Source organism: Sciurus vulgaris (assembly GCF_902686455.1).
Source record: "Sciurus vulgaris genome assembly, chromosome: 9".
Classification (NCBI taxonomy): Eukaryota; Metazoa; Chordata; class Mammalia; order Rodentia; family Sciuridae; genus Sciurus; species Sciurus vulgaris.
Window position 1 is genome coordinate 130,890,632 of NC_136469.1, and position 21,732 is coordinate 130,912,363.

General features: G+C 36.4%; 1 protein-coding gene across 1 annotated transcript in view; it reads right to left on the reverse strand.

The window, feature by feature from the left end:
- SLIT2 (slit guidance ligand 2) overlaps positions 1–21,732 on the reverse strand; it is a 338,311-nt gene that overhangs the window by 59,884 nt on the left and 256,695 nt on the right. Inside the window, 11 exon segments of the mRNA XM_079153098.1 lie at positions 2,241–2,373; positions 3,219–3,385; positions 4,960–5,103; positions 8,610–8,753; positions 10,299–10,373; positions 13,357–13,507; positions 16,991–17,014; positions 17,984–18,044; positions 18,046–18,080; positions 18,083–18,147; positions 18,260–18,403. Of these exon segments, the coding sequence (XP_079009224.1) occupies positions 2,241–2,373; positions 3,219–3,385; positions 4,960–5,103; positions 8,610–8,753; positions 10,299–10,373; positions 13,357–13,507; positions 16,991–17,014; positions 17,984–18,044; positions 18,046–18,080; positions 18,083–18,147; positions 18,260–18,403 (1,143 nt within the window).

The window sequence follows — 21,732 nt, forward strand, 5'->3', positions numbered from 1 at the left end:
CCATTTCTAATATTTAAAAATGAAAACATCTGTATAAAAGGGATGAGTTGTCTAAACATGCAATGGATGTGTGATTCAATGTTGGGATAGGTTATGCCTCCTGATGCTTGCTCAAATGACTTCATATTTTTGACTCCTTCCTTTCTCTCTTTTAGCTGTTTTCCTTGGATCCACTAGAGGGAAGCATCGTCCCACATACTTCAGAATTCTATTTTGACTCCAGGAAATGTCACAGCAGAAGGACAAAAGGACTCAGAATGTGAGCTATGAATGTTTTCATGTAAACAATCGAAGGAGGAGGTTACATGGAACTGATTAAAAGTGATGGATAACACTTGTTCAGGCTTGTCCACCAATATGTACTTATTTTGCCAAGTTCTTTAAGATTTTAATATAATACACAGAGATTTCTAATATATACACATATGTTACTAGAATGAATGATCTGGCTGATTTGGTGAGTTTCTAAGGATAAGCACTCTTGGAGGTAAAACTTGAATTCTAAGAGACAAGGTAATATTTTCATCTCAATAACCACCTTTGTCTAGGGAAAAATACTACTTTTTAATAATTTGTACTGAAACAGATTTGACGATTCAGCTGACAGCAAAAACATAGATGGTATATAGGCAGAGTGAATCAAGCAGGTTTTCAGTGAAGCTTAATATAAAAATTAAAGAATGTTTAAAACCATTTGATGGGGACTAGGGTTGTGGCTCAGTGGTAGAGCACTTGCCTGGCATGTGCACGGCACTGGGTTCTATTCTCAGCACCACATAAAAAATAAATATATATAATAAAGATATGTGTCCATCTACAACTAAAAATATTAAAAACAAAACAAAACAAAACAAAAATTTGATGGGGTGTGGGTCACAGACCATTTAAAATTGTCTAAGGAGAGATTTAGCATCCAAGGTGATGAGTGTTAAGCTTCTGCCTGGACTATTCCTAAAATCGAGGCTTTGTGGACACTGTATAGGCATGTAGCCTCCCCAGAGGGAGGGCTATGGGGCCCATGTGGTCTTTAGAAATAAAAACATACTAAAACAAGGATGAAGTATTTAATTACACATATATAAAGCAGTGCTTACAGCTAATTAACTGCTGGGATTGGTAGTAAAAGAACACTCGACAGCAGTTCAAAGATAAAAGGGATGCTGTGTGCACATGTGCTCAGACTGTGCTGTGTTCTCAAAATGTGCCACTCAAAACCAGAACAGGATCCATGAACAGGACGTGATTAAAAAATAAGTTCCTTCTTTATGTCGTACATTGCCAAAAGTTTATCAGAGCTGCCTGTTTGTAATACTCATCTGCATGAATTACAGGTACAGTTCGACACGAATTACATGTGCATTAAAATCATTACAGGTTCACGGTTCCATATAATCAAAAATAAAACAGAGGCAAAATAGTTCAGTTGGATTTATATCAAGCATTTGCACATCAAGTTTTAGTTTAGAGATAAAAGAATGGAATGAATGGAGCAGGCATGCATCCATATTCCAGCAGCATAGTCCCTGAGTGACTCCATTCCACTTACGCAACATGGATGCAGCCAGGCAAGGGTAGAAAGTCTGAAGTTGAAAAGTTGAGGTATGTGGGTATTAGGCATGTAATTTGGATCTAGATATTGATTATGAAAATGTCAGGGATAACTGGCCTTCCATCCTTTAGAATCTAAAGGTCTTTGATTTAACAACAAAAAGTTAATGCCTCTTTTTAAGGGCAAAGGTTATGCCAGCTACTGTCACCTCTCAGATAATTATTTATCTTACAGGTAAGATGCTGTCCCAGGGGTCATAAAGGTGAAGAAGAATCAACCATATGGAATATCCTAGATACTGTAAATAAATTAACTGTAAGCGTTTCTCAAAATGCATTCAATGGCATATTCCTCTTGTAAAATGCTCCATAAATAAAGGGATATAAGGGTGGATAAGTCTGGGAGTTACCCAATATTTTACAATTCTCACTTGGAGTTTAATGCTGAACCTCAGCATAATAAAGGCATTGAGAAATCCTACTGTGAAAAAGGAAAAACCACATCCAACCAGCAATTTCCAAGATCTTGAACTGGCTGTTATATTATGGGCTTACAGTTTTGCATGATAATTATTAACCATCCATAGAATATAATTTGCGAACAGTATTCTAAATATTTTTGTTTGATCTTCATTGTCCTTGGTGTGTAAAACATTCATTGTCAGGGAAAGGGAAAGACAGGTGCTACTTACAACTCTGTGACATCTCTTGGAATACCTTTGGGCAAGACCTTCAAGCCCTTGTTGCTACATCGGACCACTGTATCCAAGCAAGTACATTCCGTGGGACAGCGAGAGAGCGGGGAGCAGCTGTTGTCATCATTTCCTAAATCAACAGAGGAAAGGGCCAGATTTGTGGTTCTGAAGGGGCTAAAAGGGATTTTATGCCACTCAATGAACAAACAAAGGGTCTGGAGTCATATGATCACTAATATGTAGAGCAATAACTTTACAAGTTGATACCACACATTCTATGTGCCACTATTTTCAGATTGCCTAGGGCAGAATTTCAAAAAATAGTTCACAATTTATATTTGTTCAGTTATTTAGACTTTCTATTTTCAATTAGAGCATGTAAATGGACAGACTTATGCAAAAACTATACAAAGAGACATGAAGAGACACAAAGAGGCAGCTTAACTTACAACGTTAAAACAAATTGCATGGCCCCTCACTTTAAAATACAGAGCTCAAATTAGTTCTCTGTTCACTGGTAATAATAGAATCTGCTCTCCCTACCTTAAGTGCTATTACAAGAATCAATTGCAATGATAGAGCATTAAAAGTGAAAACTATTACTTTTGTCAGATTTACGAGAACTTCTACTTTATAAGTCAATTGCTTTTCTCATTTGAAAATGGTAGTTCCTAAAAGAGATGCCAAAGATAATAAAGAAAAGTTAAAATGAAGCTATATCAATAGTATCAATCACAAGTTGGAAACTAGAAAATCTTCTAAAACACTCAGAAGCTCACATCAAGCAGACTCAGATGTGAAAGGGCAAATCTGAGGAAACAAGTGTCCTGCTGCCAAAACAAAATAAACAACAAGCAGAGCAAAATATGCACAGTCCTCACATGCTGCAGGGAACCAAGGCCTGCTGCACATTTGTGAGGAAAGTGACAATGGGCATGTGAATACCTGGGACCAAAGATGGCAAGAGTCTCTTACCGTCGTCACAGGTGAAGTCCTGAATGGCCACGTCCTGGATGGGGATTTCTTTGAGGAAGTATGGTTTCTGACACCGAGGATTTCCAGTTACAATTCTTTTCTTCCTGAGCCACTCTCCCAACCAAGCCAGGTAGCAGTTACAGTTAAAAGGATTGGCCAAGAGATTTCTAAGCACCATATGCAAAAAAATGTACAGTTTATTTTAGGATTTCATTGTCTTCTCAAAACCTCATGCTGTATCTTCCTGCACTGTTTCTGCTGGAAGGATTCCTTTTTATTCTTGTTTTCCCATCCCCCATTCATTTGCAATTACATGCAACATACACTATGTATATTTTTGCTAAAATATTTATGCCTAAAACTTAAACAATAACAACACTTGCACAAAAGAGAATTCTTCAAATAATTTCATGTATAAAAGATAGTGAAGGCAGCAATTTGGAGTTTATGCAGTGGATCCTGATAGATATCTCATTTAGAAATAATTTAAACTTGTCAGAAATCTGACTTACTGTCAAACTTCCCTGCACTGATAATGCAGTAATTTAATATAAAGATGAAGGCTGATTACCTTATATTATTGAGTTTAACCTGACAACAGCTATTTCATTAATTTGTCATCTCAAGATTCCCATCTCTTATTTGCTCCAGAGAATAGGTTTCCTATCTAAACTGACAGCTGAGTTGATTAAATGCCAGTTATAAAAATGAATTTACTTCTACAAATTTCAATACTTTTGGCATCTCACCACTTCAGCACAAACCTATTGACAATCCCATTATTTATAAACATGCCATCTTTAATATGCACAAATTAGTCACTCCATGTAAAATGTCACATTTTATGTGGAAAAAGGATTAAGTACTTTACTGATGGATGGATGTTTCCCTGAAATGATTTTTTTCAGTGATTTGAGCTATGTTAAACCTACTTTATTTTTCTCCCCTGTCTTTATTCTCCTCCTATTGAGTTAGGTTAGTATATTTAGACAGCAGTATGACTAGGAAATCATCAGTTATAATTCATAATTTCAAGCACTGTTTTTCAGACACTGACCTAAAGAAGGCCTGAAATGTATTCTTTACAGGGATTTTTTTTTTTTTTTTGACACTTTCTAAGTTTTGTCTATAGACTGACAAATGTATTTTTTTTTTTTTTAATTTTCAAACTGTCTACATAAAATATATTCTTGGACAGGCTCAACCTATTTCTTCAATATTTTCCTAATATCATAGTAAATGCCCTTTAGTGAACAGCTTTTATTGTTGGTCTGGTCCTCAATGTGTCTCTTGTCACCATGAATGATACTTTTGAGCACAGTTTGCTGGCAATAGCCTATCAATTCTGTTTTTATGATACTTATACTGAAAACACTTCTATGTGAGAACAAGGGGTGCCAATACTTCAGGGCAAGAACACTGGGAAAAACTCTAAAATTTCATTTATTTGCAACATTATTGAGTTACAATAATTTTAAAAGTTTAGAAATTAAGTCTCATCATTGATCCCATGATTACAAAAAAGGACTGAAAACATTACCTGATTTTTTTTTATTTTAATGCAATGTTTACACAAATTAAAATAAGTCAACATGAACAAATGGGTCTCTTTTTAATACCTAAATCCTTGATTACATTTTTATGAAATGTCTAATAATGTGCTAAATGCTATTAATAAAAGTGAGAAATACCATATGCTGAGTTGCTAATACATAAACGAAGACCATCTTTTCATGCTTACAGAGTAGATAAAGAATGGAGAGTATCGAATGCCCCTGGTGCAATCGTGGTGATTTGATTGTCATATAAAGAGAGCAAACGCACGGAACTGAGTCCGATGAAACTGTCGTTCCCCACACAGCTTATTCGATTACTTCTCAACATCCTGAGGGAAAAAGGAGGACATTGTTATGGAGATACAGCACCAGGCAATCAATTTTGCCTATTTGAGAATCAAAATAATCCCTCTTTACAAATATGTAGCATTCATTACAATTTTTTGAATGCTCTCTTGCCACTAGAAATCATCACGTACTGAGAATGTCCAGTTAAGAGTAAGATGCTTAGAGTCATCAATGATTAATAATTTGCAAAAAGGCAGATGAGCTTGTAGGGATTTACAATTCTGTGATCAGGGTTGAATGTTTTCTTTTGATGCTATAATTATGTTTGCATGATTACATAATGTCCTAATTCACCTACAGCTTTCTGAGTCCATGGAGCCCTGTGATTTGTGTATTCAAGGTAGTATGACATTTGAGGTTGTGCAGAAAGGAGGGAGAAAAGAATCAATAGCTGCTACAGATGAGGAACTGAGGGCATCCAGGGGCTCAGATAGTGAGTCAATGTCAAACAGTGGCTGGGGAGTCGGACACGACTGAGTAACCATAATGCTTGCACAAATGGTTTTATTTATGAAAATGTGTTCATTGTTTCAAGCTCAGAAACTAAACATGAGGCAAAAGTAACAGACCTAGTTGTCTACAGTGAAGTTTAAGTAGGTTTATCATGGAAAAACTCTGACCATTTACTTTTAGGTTTTTCCATTAATAGGATTAACACTGCTGTCATTTCCTCATCAGAGCTAAAGATCTGGCTTATTTCAGAAATCTGAACTAAACTATTTATCTGTGGGCCTTCAAAAGGAGACACATTTTTCAAAGTTTTCTAAAAATTCCAGGTGAATATGTATAGTTGCTATAAATCTGATTCAGAATTCCTGTGCTATCGATGCATTCATTAATTTTTCTAAACATGAGTTAATCGCTCTACTAGAATACCACAAAAAATAAGAGAGAAAAAACCAAATGAACAAACAAGTGCTGCCTTAAAATTACAGATCACCCTATAATAAATAGGAATCACACACTTTTGCTTTCTATGTCAACTGATAAAAAGAAAGGGTGATGCCTTCCTCATGAAAGCCGTCTTACGTTAAGAAACAATGCACGACGGGAAAGTACCTCCAGCTGCATTCTCCTTTGTCATAAAAAAGAAGAAAGCATTTGGTCTTACTCTTATTCAGAGTCACGGACCCAGGGAAAAGTTGGAGAAAACTTTACTCTCTACTGCTGGAAAAATCTGTAAGCACACATGTGCACCATGTTTAGCCCACAATGTCAAAGAATTCAAAGACTTGCTGAAATAGAAACATGTAGTATCAGCTCTAAAGAGCTGGTAAGTCTAGGAGAAATTAGGATGTGTTACCAAAATCTTTAGAGCTCCAAGCTGAAAGATCCCATGAAGAAGAACAGATAGTTCCAGATAAACCTACTCTAAAAAGCTGTATACCCCAAGTTTGGTGCTAAATGACTGTACTTTATTTGTAGCAGCATAGGTGGATTCAGGAAAAAGCCAGTGGGTGCCCAACTCAGGTGTCAAAACATAAGAAGCACAAAAACATCCATAGGAGTAAAATGAAAGAAGAAATCTAAATTCAGAGAGTCCCTTTCCAGGAGAGTCCTGGGAATGCAACTAGAAGTTTGGGTGATGTTATAAACTGAATTGTGTCCCCCAGTTCATACTATGAAGCCCTTATCCCTACATGCAACTGTATTAGAAGAGAGGATCTTTAGGGTGGTAAAATGTTAAGTGAGGCCACAAGGCTAGGCCCTGTTCTGAAAGGACCAACAGACAAGCTTACTTGAAGAGGAAGAGACATCAGAGCATTCACATCTGCATGAGTACAGGGGAAAGGCCATGTGAGGCACAGTAGGAATGACCTTCTCCAGGTGAAGGAGGAGCCTTCACCAAAAACTCTCCCTATCAAGCACCTTGATCTTGAACTTCCAGCCTCTAGAAGAGTGAGAAATAAATTTCTGCTGCTTAAGCCATCCAGTGTACGTTATCTTGTTATGGCAGCTGGAGTGGACTGATATAGAGGGAGTTAAGGCCTGTTCCCCATTCCCTCTCCATAGCACTGTCCTGCCAAGGAGAAGCTCCTGTAACAAGATAGTGTATTAACTGCTGTCTAAGAAGAAGGTTTCTTATTGCAGGACTTGTGTTCTGCTGAGCTACTTGGGATAGTTCAGGGGAAGGTTAGATAAAACCACCTACGGTATACCTTCTCTACCCTGCTTCCACACACTCCTCACTATCTCCTCCATAAAAAGGCTGAGTGAATATTTGCATGTCATTATGGAGAAGGTCTACATATGCCCATGGGAGGGCTCTGAAGAATGCAGGCTGGTCTTGCTGGATGGTTAAGTTCCAGAGCTTTCCCTGAGAAGTTCACAAAGCACAAATCTGTTCTATGTGCAGGGATCTTTTTGGTCCCATCTGAAATTGGGACCTACTAACATATCTCACTCATTGAGGAAATGACCATCTCCTTTTCCTCTGTTGAAGAGCCACAACGGACTCTGAAGGCTATCAGTTCCCACCCTCCTGGCTTTACAAGGCTGTCAGGGATTAAGGGAGACAGTGAAACTTGGGCCTCTCTTCACTGCAGTAACCAAAGCCTCTTGTGACAAATAGTTGCCTTTGTTTCCTCCGAAGGTTTTAGTTTGGTTTGTCTCCCTTCTGGTTTTCAGACCACCACTGTTGTTCAACATAATTAATTATAAAGAATATAAAAAATGTAAAGAATACTTTAAAGATGATGAAACTACATATGCACTGTAGAGACTTCAAATAACATAAAAGTATTATATTTACTATTCAACCAACTCCCCATCCTCCATGACCAACCACCTTCAGAAACATGAAGAATTTCCTTCTCTCAAATTCTCTACCCTTGAGCAAGCAGACACAACTCTTAGTGCATTTTCTTTGCAACCAGATGGTAATAGATCCAGCACCATCCAGTCTCTTTTTCACTCAGAACTTGCAGGGGCAGAAACATGAAGCCTTCAGATAGGCTGTTACAGTTCTGTGCTCAAGGGTTGGTGGAGACTGAAATTTCAAGTCCTTGGACTAAGAGGGATTATAAGGTGGAGGTGTTTGAAGATAAGGAAAGAGAATGGCCATTCTGAATGACAACAAGGAAGTCAGTGCAGCAAGAATTTACTGAACAAGACAAATGACCTCACTGAGGAGACAGGAGTCAAGAAGGCCTCTCCTGACAATATGTCTACAACATAAGGAGCACAGGAATATTGGAAAAAGGGACAATGTTTGCCTTTACAAAAGGTGTGTGTGTGTGTGTGTATGTGTGTGTGTGTGAGAGAGAGAGAGAGAGAGAGAGGAGAGAGAGACAGAAAGAGAGAGAGAGAGAGGACAGAGAGACAGAGAGATAGAGAGAGAGGAGAGAGAGACAGAGAGAGAGATGAAGCAGAGATGGTGTGGATGGATGAGGAGGGTACTAGGAGTCCTCCACCCTCCCAGAATCAGGATGAACAATGAATTTCGATCCACTGGTAGGAGAACTGCAAAGTGAATCAGAAGACTTACAAAGTTTTGAGACTTTCCAATCCCTTGAACATCTTATGCCGAACACTTTCCAAACGGTTACTTGTGAGAAGTATTTCATTTACCCCAGACGCTCCTTCAAATGCTCCCTCCTCGATATCTGTGATCTTATTGTTGCTAAAGTTGCTAAAGGAAAAAAAAATTGTGTAAGCCAAGAGTAAATGATTTCTCTCTAACAAAGAGGACACATGCCAGATCATTGTTTTCTACTGAATAAAGTCTTCCACAATGTGCAAGCTTTCTCACTGCCTGGTACTGTTCAGAGAACTGAAAAGACACACCTCTTACCCTATCTGTGAAGTCAAAGGAACAGTAATATTAAGAGGGAAGGTCTATGGCCAAAAAAAAAAATATACCAGCCAGATTCACTTCAAAATGATCCCCAGAAATTTCCCAGAGTACAAAATTCTTGAGGCTAGGCAATGGGTTACATAAGATCTATGTTCTTTGCAAAGTTCAGTAAGGAATTTTCCTAGAAATATCCCCGATTCAAACTGTTTTGTGAATTAGCAACTAAAAGAAAGTAACTGAATAGTGAGAAGGAAGATGGGCTAAAACCTCAGTATTTAAATTGTACCAGAAATGTACCTGGATATGGGCTTATTCCCAATTAAACTTGTCATGTAATATGTGTGAAAACAACAAGCAACTGTCATTGTTATATTTGAAATCAGATAGTGCACTGCTTGCCCAGAGAACAAGCACACTCAGTTCAGGGAACATCTTTCTAGAGCCTCTTTCTCTTTCTCACTGCTCGCTCCAAGAACAGGAGTGGCCCCCTACCCCACCCAAACAAAATAACTTTTTTGTAGCTCTTTATTTCTCTCAGAACTTTGCTCACGGTAGCTGTTCAGTAAATTCTTGCTGCCTTGAAGTCATCTTACAGATAAAAAAGAAGTATATTTAATATTAGTCAGGAAGGGGGCAATTAAGAAATCACAGAACATTTGGGAGGCAGCATAACACGAAGGTGAAATGCAGGGCAGTAGGCTTGGTCAGCTCTGCACTCACTATCTGAATAAGCATGGGCCAGGGACGCTGTGAACACAAGGATGTCCTCCAAGAGGTCTCCTCTCCTGTGGAGGGTGCTTCCTTGTCCTTACCTGCTTGGCCTCTGTCCCCTTCCTCACTCCCCTTCCTCACTCCTTCCCAGGGTTGTAGGATACAGAGTGTGTTGAAACTGCTGAGTTTATGAACTTATTTTTAAAATATGAGCTGTGGACACGTAGTAGCAGATGAACTATGAAGCCAGTTTGCCAATCGTTAATTTCCACTATCTTCTAATGAAAGTTTAATGAAGCAAAAAGTCAAAGAGTTGACACAAATGTGCAGAAAGAGAAGTCACAGCATGGTTTGGGGAACAGTAAAGGAAGTTACGAACATTGCTGAACCCATTTTAATGTGCTTAGATTGCTGGATTCCTGCTGTGGCCACATAACACACCAGCTGTCTGTGTTCTAGTAAGATGCTAAAGCTTTGATTGGCACTGTTGGAATACATAGCAAGATTCTTCTTAGAGATTACCCCACGTTCACATATGGAAATCTGCCTGGATTTTTTTTTTTTTTTAATATTTTCCAATTTCCAAGGAAATGCAGATAAAACTTTAAAGGAATAGGAAAACATAACGAAATACTTGAGAAATTTAACATAGTTAACAAATGGACTTACATTTTACGTAACTGAGGAAGTTTCTTAAAGATTCCTGTGGCTTCCAATACTGTGAATTCATTATTATTGAGACGTCTAGGGGAAAAAGGCAGACAGGAAAGTTTCATTACCAACACATAGGAAGGGATTAAATATAAGTTTATCATACCAAACTACACTGTTTAATGATAACTCTGAAATAAAATATAGTACAAATATCACAGAGGATTTTGGGAAAGTACGATTTTTTTTTAAATTTCACTTGAATTTTACTTATAGAATAAAACATGTTAAGAAGTGCACAGGAAGGAAAACCAATAATCAAAACCACCTCTCAGTAACTTCCAACTTGTTTTTCATGATTGTCCTTTGCCTTTGTATTTTAGACATATTTTTCATAATTGCTTGTTCCATATTTTTTATTTGCAGCTTTATTGAAATTCAACTTACATCCCGTAAAGTTCACCCTTTTTCAAGTGCACAGTTCAGTGGTTTTTTTGTGTATTCACAAGTTTGATCAACCATCTCTGTCATCTAATTCCAGAATATTTTCATCAACCCATAAAGAAACACCACAATCATTACCAGTCTCTCCAAATCTTACCCGCCCCAACCCTGCCAACCCATAGTTTTGGCAACTATTAACTTCCTGTTTCCATTGATTTTCTTATTCTGGACATTTCATATAAATGGAATCATACAAAATATGGCCTGTTGTATTTACCTTCTTTTGCTTTGTATGATGTATTAAACCTTCATTCATATTGTAGCAAACATCCTTAGTACTTCATAAATTTTATGATTGAATAATTGCATGGACATTGCTATGGTTTGGATGTGAGGTAAACCCCAAAAACTCATGTGTGAGACAAAGCAAGAAGGTTTAGAGTTATGAGAGCCTTAACCCAGTCAGTGAATTAATCCCCTGACAGGATTAGCTGAGTGGTCACTGAAGGTAGGTAGGGTGAGGCTAGAGGAGGTGGGTCATTGGGGGCATGCCTTTGGGACGTATATTTTGTATTAGGCAAGTGGAGGCTCTGCTTCCTGATCATTGATCGGCATGTGAGCTGCTTCTCACTGCAACACTCATCTGCCATGATATTCTGCATCACCTGGAGCCCCAAAGAATGGAGCTGCTGCTGTCTATGGTCTGAGACCTCTGAAACCATGAGCCTTCAAATAAACTTTTCCTCCTCTAGAATTGTTTTGTCAGGTCTTTTAGTCATAGCAGAGAAAAAGCTGACTAAAACAGACATACTGCATTTCTGTATTTATCAGTTCTTGGACATCTGTGAGATTACACTTTTGAGCTATTATAAAAAATGCTAATATGAACTTTGGCATAAAAGTTTTGTGTGGAAATTTTTTCAATTCTTTTGAATATATAGGATTATAATTATTGGGTCATGGTAAATATGTTCAAAAATTTGAGGAAAAGATAAACTGTTTCACAAAGGGGTAAAGAGTTCAATTTTTTTGACTTACTATTATCCTTTTTATTGTTTGTCTCATAAGCATTCCAATGGATTGGTATCTCACTGTGGTTTTAATTTGCATTTCTCTGTTGCCTTATTACATGGAGCATTTTCTCATGTGTTTATTGGCCCCTTGGATAACCTTTTTGGAGGAAGGTTGATACGGGAAATTGTGATCATGTTTTAATTAGGAAATGTAATTTTTTATTGCTCAATTATAAGAGTTCTTAATATATTCTGGGTATAAATCCCTCATCAGATGCATGGTTTGAAATTGTTTCTTCCTTGTAATAAATTTATGTGCATAATATTAAAAAACATCAGTTTTTCAAATGCACAGAGAAACTTTTGCTAGAGCCTACATTACAGGCTAATTTCTTCTATAATTCTTGATTGACGAAATACCTATTTCAGGTATTAACATGCTGTAATATCATCTGTTGTCTATAGTGCTATTGGAAATAAGTATAATTCCTATGTGGCTAATAAAATAGAGTTCAGGGCTTTTGCTGCCTAATCTCCATGCATTTCCAAAAGTCCTGGAGCTATTAAATATCTTCATGAACAAACAAGTGCTAAAAATATCATGATTCTCACAAAGGAGTTAGTTTCTGTCAACTCTTTGAAAGGCATTACTCTATTTTTAATTATTCAAATTGCTTAAAATTCATTAAGTAACAGGCACACACATAGGCACAGTAGGAGATAAACTATAACACACACACAATCCCTGTCAGCAAGGGGCTATAATCTTGTTGAAGACAGAAGAATTACACACACACACACACACACACACACACACACACACACACACAGTGACAACCAACTCTGCAAAGAAGTCAATGACAGATACCAGATGGTACTGGACGTCTGCGTTGCTAAGATGTTCAGAAGATGATGAGATTTCACTAGTTTTTTTTTTTTTTAATGCTTAGAACACTAACACTAAAGGTCTTTCTTTTATAAATAAAGTCAGTAAAGGCAAACCATACATGGGCACAGGATCTGCAAGTGATTCCACACATGAATTTTATCCCCTATACAGGCTAGGTCCTATGTTAGACTTATAAAACTAAAACTGCTTTCGCTCTGCCTTCTCAACTTTCAGTTCTCTGTCAACCACTGTCCAGAAAATACTATCCTTTGTGTTTTAATACTCGCCAATCACTGAATCCTTGCACCTGTGAGCCAAGGAAGTAGAAAAATAGATATAAAAGACTCCCTGATTAGATTCACAATTAACTGAGATTCAGAATGGTGACTCTCAATCTATTTTATTTGGTTGGTGTAAGGCTTGTACATGTCATGAATCGACTAAGTCCTTACAAATGAGGTCATAATAACAAATAGAAATCAAATGATCACTATTAGTAGTAGTATTAATAGCTAACTGAATTATGAGAGTTAGGTAAATTTTTAAATGCAACTTTGGCTAGAAAGATGAACTCAGAGAGCTTCTACAAAGAAGAGGTAGATCGAAGTAATGTGTACCCAATAAAGTTAATGTAATCGTTGAGAGTAAAAATAGCAAGACAAAATTTACTATGCTCTGATACTTTCATTTCCTCCCTCCCAACCAGGATTTTGTGGGAGGATGAACTCACAGCTCTGCAGTGTACTGGGGAATGTGATCCGGGATTTTGTTGAGTTTTTGATTGGAGCAATCTACTGTGGTCCCTTCACAGCGACACTTTTCAGGGCAAGCCAAGTCTGCAAAGCAGTCGCCACTTAATTTTGATCGATAATCTTCCGTACCTATTGAGGATTCAAGCCAAAGAAAGAATGTACTGAGTGCAAAGGTTAGAACATTGATTAATTTGTAGGAAGAAAAAAAGTAAGGATAGCTATAGATTATGCAGCAGGGAGACAACTTAGGGAATTTTGGTCAATGGATGTCAGGAGAGGGTTAAAAGAAAGACTTGGAATTTTCTGGAATAAAGAGTGACCAGATTCACATGACAGGAAAACATTAATAAAGTTGAGCTTTTCACAGCTGTACTTTCTGCTGATCCACTGAGCCATTCTAGCCTATTTCAAAGTTAATCACACAATGGCTATTAATTGTTTAAAAAAAAAAAAGTTTTTCTTTTTTCTGAGTCAAGAATTAAAAATATATCTGGTAATAAACATACTCCTGTATGTCATTATAAATTAGGGCTTTCAAGGCAAATAGATGAACTGAGGTTTTAAAATTTCTGTGGACTTGTATTATTCTCTCCCTCTCACATAATCTTCAGAAAAGCCTAAAAAGCCCTCTTTTTTTCTTTTTGATTTTATAAAAAGAGACAAGTAATCCTGACTTGAGCCTCAGCAGCTTGCCATGCTGTAGAAAGCTGCGTGACGTTCCATGGTGCTTGACGGAACCATGTTTTACTCATACCTCGCAACCACATGGTTAGATCAAGCACAACAGAAAATCTCGCTACATTATCACTACACCAACCACTAGGCCACAGGGAAGACCAGGAGGAAAGATGAAGGGAGTAGGAGAAAAGCTACAGACTTTCTGGAAATGTAATACTGTTTACATGACATGCATTCTTCCCGCAGAATGTTTATGACCATAGTAAGAGTATTACTACCGAAGCTTTCCTGGAAACACAAAGAAGGGGCTATACTGAAAGATGCCTCCACCGTTCCTCAGAACTGCAGAATGGAAACCACAACTTTCAGGAACAAGGTCCAGGAAGAAGTTGAAGGTGAGCTACAAGGACAACAGAGAAGCTCAAAAGATCTGTGGTTTCTTCTTGAAAAAAATAGGCGCAAAAAGACCAAGACTAGAAGAAGATACATCAGGATTGAAAAGGGAGGACATTATGTTTCAGATCAGACACTTTTACTTACAGCCCAAATGGTGAATTCCTGCAAAAGTAAAGATCACCAAGAAGGAAAGAAAGACAGAGTAATCCCAATTAAGGTTAACAGACATATATATCCCACTATGCCCCCTGCGTCCATTCTTTACCATAACAACTATAGGGGAATAGCATGGTGTTATGAGATTTGTCATGCTTTGTAAAATTAATAATTTTTTGAAGCATGATGACTTTACAGGAAAAGCAATGGCATTAAAGATGCACAGTAAAAGTTCTTGTCGATTCCTTTAAAGGATGAGCTCTCTCTGAGAGATGTTCTTTGGAGTTATCACTGTGATATGAAGGATGCTATGTAGAATGGCAGCAGGCAAATATGCATACAAAAGTGAATGAGAAATTGATTGCAGAGATTCTCAAGGACTATCATTAGAACATTTGAATTAATCTTTAGGTTGTAGCTTACATGCTTTTAAATGACCTTTTCAACTTGTAAATAATGTTCACTTAGCAGGAATGGAATTGGAGTCTCATTGGAAATGTGCAATACCAAATATGATATGTACACTACCTTTGGCAATTAATGCCATAGAGTTTATTGAGGATCTGTTTTATTGTGCCTTTGATCTTAGTCCAAAGTGAAATAAGGGCATATTGATAACAAAGTCTAAGTGACAGGTTCACTGAATATACTTCAAATAATCTGTAGTCAATGCCATGGCAAGAATATTTGTTTTATGATAGTTCATGAGGTACACTCAAATTTTAATTAAAAGTTTGGAAAAAAAAAAAAAAACTTGTAAAGGAGGCCCAAAGAATCCTTTTGTGTCCTGGCTTCTATAATTCTTATTTTAATTAATATAAATTTAATTATCAGAAATTGAAAGTTAAGACATGATAGCATATATAAAAGATGTTTTATAAATCCTGTTTTGGTTCCTTTCTGCCAGTAAGAGGAAAAAACTGTATCACAATTATGGAAACAATTTGACCTTTGTTCTCTATTTGGTAAAACAGAAATACTAATTTCTAAATTTTTAATAAAATATGCTCAAACAGAATTTGAATAATTTGGTAACAATTACAGTAACTGCTATAATTTTTAGATTTAAATCATATTTAAGTATTATCCTATGGGTGGTCTGGTATTTAAAATGTGACTTTTTTCCACTTAAGTAATAGCTATAAGATGACTTTCCACTTAATAATTAGGTCAAAATAATAATGTTTTTGCCAATGAAGGTCAATGAACCATTCATTTCAGCAAGTTACTCTGATGTAGCCAAATATAATATGTAGAATATTATTTGATTATTCAAATTTAGTAATATAACTAAATAGATTAAGTGTGTGAAATTATTTAAATTATAATTCAATAATAAGCAAAAATACATTTCTTTAACATAGAGACCAAACCCAGAACTCTTAAGAAAGTAAATATGATTTTGAACACTGATTCTATAGACATATTTTTTTATTTATAGTTCTTAAAACATATTATAGTCTAGAATATACCCAGGAGATGGTGAATGTAACAAATCGATACTTAACATATATTTTTTTATATAATATTTTAAAACAACCAAGGTCAAGAGGCATTTTATACAATTGGCAGGCAAGGAAAAAATAAGTAAAGGAACATAGTCTAAAGAGCTAACTCTAGAATCATCAGTCAGCAATGTTAAGATTGAAGTGATAACACACTGCAATTACTTTTCTTAGAAACACTTTATCAATTTGCCTAAATTATTCAAGGCATCAGTGCCCATGAACTTCTAATGCTTTCATGATGGACATCAGTAATCTTTTTAATGGAGTTATATTATAACTCCAGATTTGAAATATTGTAAAGTCACAAACTAGTATAAGGAATGAGTCACATAAATCAGCATGAGTTGCTATTTTCATATAAAAAGTGAAGCAAAAGTAGGAAAAGAAATTATTCTTTTTACATAAAAAGTTTTAAAAGGTAAGACTCCTATTGAAAATGCAATACTGCATGTTTATAACTGATTTCAGGTAGAAATAGCTCTTTGACAATAGAAGGCCCCTGTCTTTAAAACTAGCTCAGTAAGCTATATTTTAAAAACAGGCTGAAAGATCAGGTATACAATGTAAGGAGAAAAATGATTTAAGTAGAAAGCCATAGGTTCAAACATTTTAGCTACTGTGAGAAATTGTAGATAATGTGCCAAAGTGAAAGGGAGAGGAAAAAAAAGGAGGGAGTTTAATAATAAATATGTTTAACATCAGAAGCTGCATGCAAAGGTCAGGTTTTCAGGAAACAGCTACAAGTGATATAAGTCAATCTACCTACAGAGTATTCACTGCAGTTTCAAAAGCATGCATATCAAAGTTTTAGAAGCTATTTTGTAAAGTGAGGAAAGGGTGTCTGCGGTTAGTCCTACCACCGAGCAAAACCTACCTGGAATGAAATACTGTTCTTTAGCTAAATAAAAAAAGAGAAAAAAAAATAGAAGATGCACCTGAATGTCAGCAAGCAGAGATATGAGTTATATTAGATTAAGAATGGACTAAAGTTACTATTGATTACTAAATGAAAATGTATATTCACAGAAGCAGCTGGAATACAATAATGTACAGTGAATAATAAAGGCATCTATGATAATGGACAATAACCAATCTCATTTTGATATTAGCGTTTAGTATGAATTAACTACCGAATGTGAATGCACCTGGAAGAGTTAGGCAGCACACTATAAAAACAGAATTTGTTCTATCATCAGAATAATATAAGATTAAAGGAAATAGTGCATTCCAATGAAGTGAGCTCTCTATTTAATAGCAATTCAATACATTTATATTTAGCTTTTGTAGATAAATTCAGTATTGCCAAAAGGTTAAAAACGTCTTTTGGATAAAAATCTCTCTTCACAGTTCTACTCAAAATAAGGGAATGCAAAATGAGCAAGTGCATTAGGAGAGGCAAGGGATCAGGAGGGTTTTTGCCTCTGCTTCTGAGCCTCAGCAAATCATGTCACCAAGTCTCAGTTCATTTTCTGAAGAAAGAAATGAAAACATGATTGATTACTTGAAATTGGCCAACAGAGAACAATACAACAAACACAAGACTTAACAATATTTTAAAGGCATTTCAAGTTACTAAATGGCCCTTGTTATGTTTGAATCCCAAGTACCCAGTATGAAATATCCAGGCATCTTTTGAACTTGGCTGATAGCCTATTTCTTCTGCTAGATAGAGTGTTTAAAATGTTACATACAAGCGAATTTGTACTCTACAAGTTGGGTCTACATTTCTTGTGCTCTTTATCTTCATGGGCAGAAGAAAAAGAAATATGATTCTATGATTCTTTGGGAACCATCCAAAGGCTGACTGCTTTCAGTAGGTCTCATATAACCACTGTTTTTGGTCACAAGAGAGATGTCAATGAATTACCTGAACAACGGAATTTCTTGCTTTTGATCTGTCCAATCCTTTTGTTTGCCAGGCGGCGGGGGGCTGGTACAGCGGGCACCACTGGTCTCAATCGGTTGGTATGGAGATAATCCGCCAGCCACTTGAGATGGCAGTCACAAATAAAGGGGTTCTGGGCCAAATGCCTTTCAGGAACAAAGACAGAAGAGTTTTACACATGACTTGGATTGGACTCCACTCTCACATTCAGAGTGAAAACAGTGGTCATTGAATTTGATGCAAATCATATCTACATACATAGTCTGAATGGCCCGGAGAGGTGAGAAGGTCCCCTTGGCAATGGTCTGAAGCTTGTTGTCATACAAGGAGAGAAGGTTCAAGTTGTGGAGATCCTGAAAAGCATCTACCCGAAGGCAGTTTATCTTGTTGGCATTCAATAATCTGTTTGATCAAATAGTTGCAGAATTAAAGTGTAGCATCTCACTAACTCACCTGCAAGACTCTGTCCTTGAGAAAACCCAATCAAGAAGTGCAAAAACTAACATTTTAACCAATAACAATTCAGGCATCACAGGCTAGGGATGTGTAGTTTAGTGGAGACAGCAAAATTCATGTGGTTAAACGAACCTAAATCTAGTGGTACTTAGACCTGCATTCAACAAATCTTATTAAGAATACCTAGGATGAGGCAGAGATAGAACAACAGACACAGGGAAGTGTCAAGAACACCTGTTGTCAGCAACAACACAAAAGTTTCTTAGAACATTATCAGTCCCTCAAGCTGCTCTGTGAAATAGTTGAGTCTAAATCAGAATAGCAGCTATCTCTTGGAACCATGAAACAGCCTCCTGTTGGCTCCCAATAAAAGTCTAAGTCCTCACTGTAACTTCTAAGGCCACTAGCATCTGCAGCTGACTCTTGGGTATTTTGCAACCTCCCAATGTTCACCTCTGGGACGTCTGGAATGTACTAGTCCAGTTACACTGGTCTCTTTCCTCCTTTTTTTTTTTTTTTTTTTTTTTTTTTTTTTTCAAGCACACCAGACTCTCCTGTCCTTTAGCTGGAATGTTCTTTCCCATGTCCCTCTTCCCCTAGAGTCTCCTCAAATTTACCTTATCCCCAGCTTAGCCCAATCACTCTTTCATATATGCAGTCTCTCTTTGCCCCTTTCCAACACTTACCTCTCAATTCCCTTTATTAAATCTACATTTTCTGTTTCTTAAAGTATATATTTCTTTCTGTTATATGTAATTTATTTATGAATTATGTTATTGCTGGCTGTCATTTGCATGTCCCTTTCTCCTGGGATGTCATGGATCTTATCTATTTATTCCCTGACCTTTCCCACATGCCTAATACATATTAGCTGCTTAATAAATATCGGTTACATAAACACTTCACCCTCCAGGAGAGTGACATGTTACATTAAAGCATCTAAGGCTATAGTGCTGCATTATAAATACCATTTAAAAACAACAAACTACATATTCCTTTCTCCTGCATATAATATCAATGTTCTTTGGAACTGTGGTATACAGATTATATTTTAGCAGGCATCATTCTTACAGGTTATAGGTGACTGGGTCTGATCTTTGGGAATATAACTGCAACCTTTTCCAGAACATAACTTCCACTGAACTTCTTCCCTCAGGTTTCCTTACTAGGGACACTACTCAGTGCTATGTAGTCTTATTACCTGTTTTATATGACCCAATTACTTAACAAAAGACAATTTACCTCTCTTCAAGCAGGAGATTTTTAATATTATTTTTCTATTGTCATTTATTTTAGTGTTTTGATAAAACTTTAGACAAATATTCAACAAACATATAGTACATGATTTAGGTATGTCTCTTCATGTAACATACTGAAAATGTTTTCTCTTTTGGCAACAAAAAAATCTTTTTCTTCCGTTAATTCAGTATATTTCCACTTTAGTTGGTTGCTTTTTAAAGTACTCGGTGAACATACAAGGTTATGACTCACAGTGATCCTGTTTGCTCTTTGGTCCCCCAACAGTAGCTGGTTTTGGACTTCTCTGTGATACATTTAATACTTTGCTAACAACCCTGGAGGAAAGGTTTGAGGTAAGGTTTGATGAACCCATACTCTCCACTCCAGTCCATGATATAAGTAATGTTGAAAGTGTTTCTCAATTCACAAGCTAACAGAATTAAGGAGTTAGAAAAAAACTTGAAGACAAGAAAATAGCAGGGAGCAGAAGCTGAAAGAAGATGCTATTATGGGCAATTTGTACTCATTTTAAATCAATATGGCCCAAGGAATAGGAAAATTATATCAGAAAACAATATCTTTCATTGACCTGTCCCTTCTCCCTAAAATCTCATCTCTTCAAAGTTGAAACATTCAACTTCACCAAGTTCTGAGATAACTGTAAAGAGAAAATCATGCCACCCTTTTTGATCCTGGTAGTCTTAAGAAAGGGTTTTAATCTAGAGATGTCACATTATAAAGGTGGTTTTACAAATAATCTTCTACATATAGATGCCCACATTTTATTAACATATCTGTTATACTAACTACCAGTAAGTATGTTTGGAAAGAAAAAGAAGGTAGCACTTTAAGTGTGGGAGGCATATAGGGCAGTGATAATAAGAGCAGTTGAGAGAAGGGGCAGAGAGTATATTCTAAAAAAATGCACAATCGGGCTGGGGCTGAGGCTCAGTGGTAGAGTGCTTGTCTAGCATGTGTGAGGCACTGGGTTTGATCCTTAGCACCACATGAAAATAGATAAAATGAAGGTCTCATGTCCATCTACAACAGCAAAAAATTAAAAAAAAAGAAAAATGCACAATAACAGAGAGGCAACTAGTAGACAATATTTGGCTACAATGTCATACTATATCAATGTATAAAGATATCTATATTGGGAATAGAATTATTCTATCAAATCAAAAACAATATTTGATCATTTTATTGCAAAAAGTATTTCAGAAACGAAATTAAAAACCCAAATAAAGTCATCAGGTCACAAGATCAGTATTTATCATTGTTCAGTGATTTACTGTAAGAAAAGGAGGATGAGAATTGGGGGTGAAGAGACAAAAGAACACTAAACATAGTTAAGGTTACATATCATCTAGTTAACCTTTGATTCTGTGTGTGTGTGTGTGTGTGTGTGTGTGAGAGAGAGAGAGAGAGAGAGAGAGAAAGAGAGAGAGAGAGAGAGAGAGAGAGGTGGAGATAAAAACTAGGTTGTTATATACAAACCTGCATAATGATGAGAAAAGTTTAAGACATAGGTAATAGGATGTAGTTATGAGCATATGTTTATCAAATTAGGAATAAGATTTACATTTGGGAAGATTGTGCAATTAGAAATAACTGTTTACTACATTAATGACAACAAATGACACTCACCAAAGAGAAAATAAAACTCTAAGTTTTAAGGAAGACTGACTGTGAACCAGGTAAGAGAAAAATGTGTATCTACTTATCTTTGTATCCAAAGTTTCCAGGTAAGAGTCTTCCCCAAATGAGTTACTCTATAAGTGTTTAACAGAATTTGATGACTCAACACTGTTTTGGTAATTTTTTTCTTCCAATTTTACTTTTCTTATGGTCAGGCAGTACATGAAGTCAAATCTGGTTCTTATAAATATGTATAGTGAGTTCTTTTCTTAGGTCAAATGAGTAGCTATTGAGTAAGAAATGTGGTGTTTAAGGATACCATTGAGGAATTACACACAATTCAGTAAAGATTAGTTTGAGGATACTGACTCACTATATAAAATCTGGTATTTGGAGAA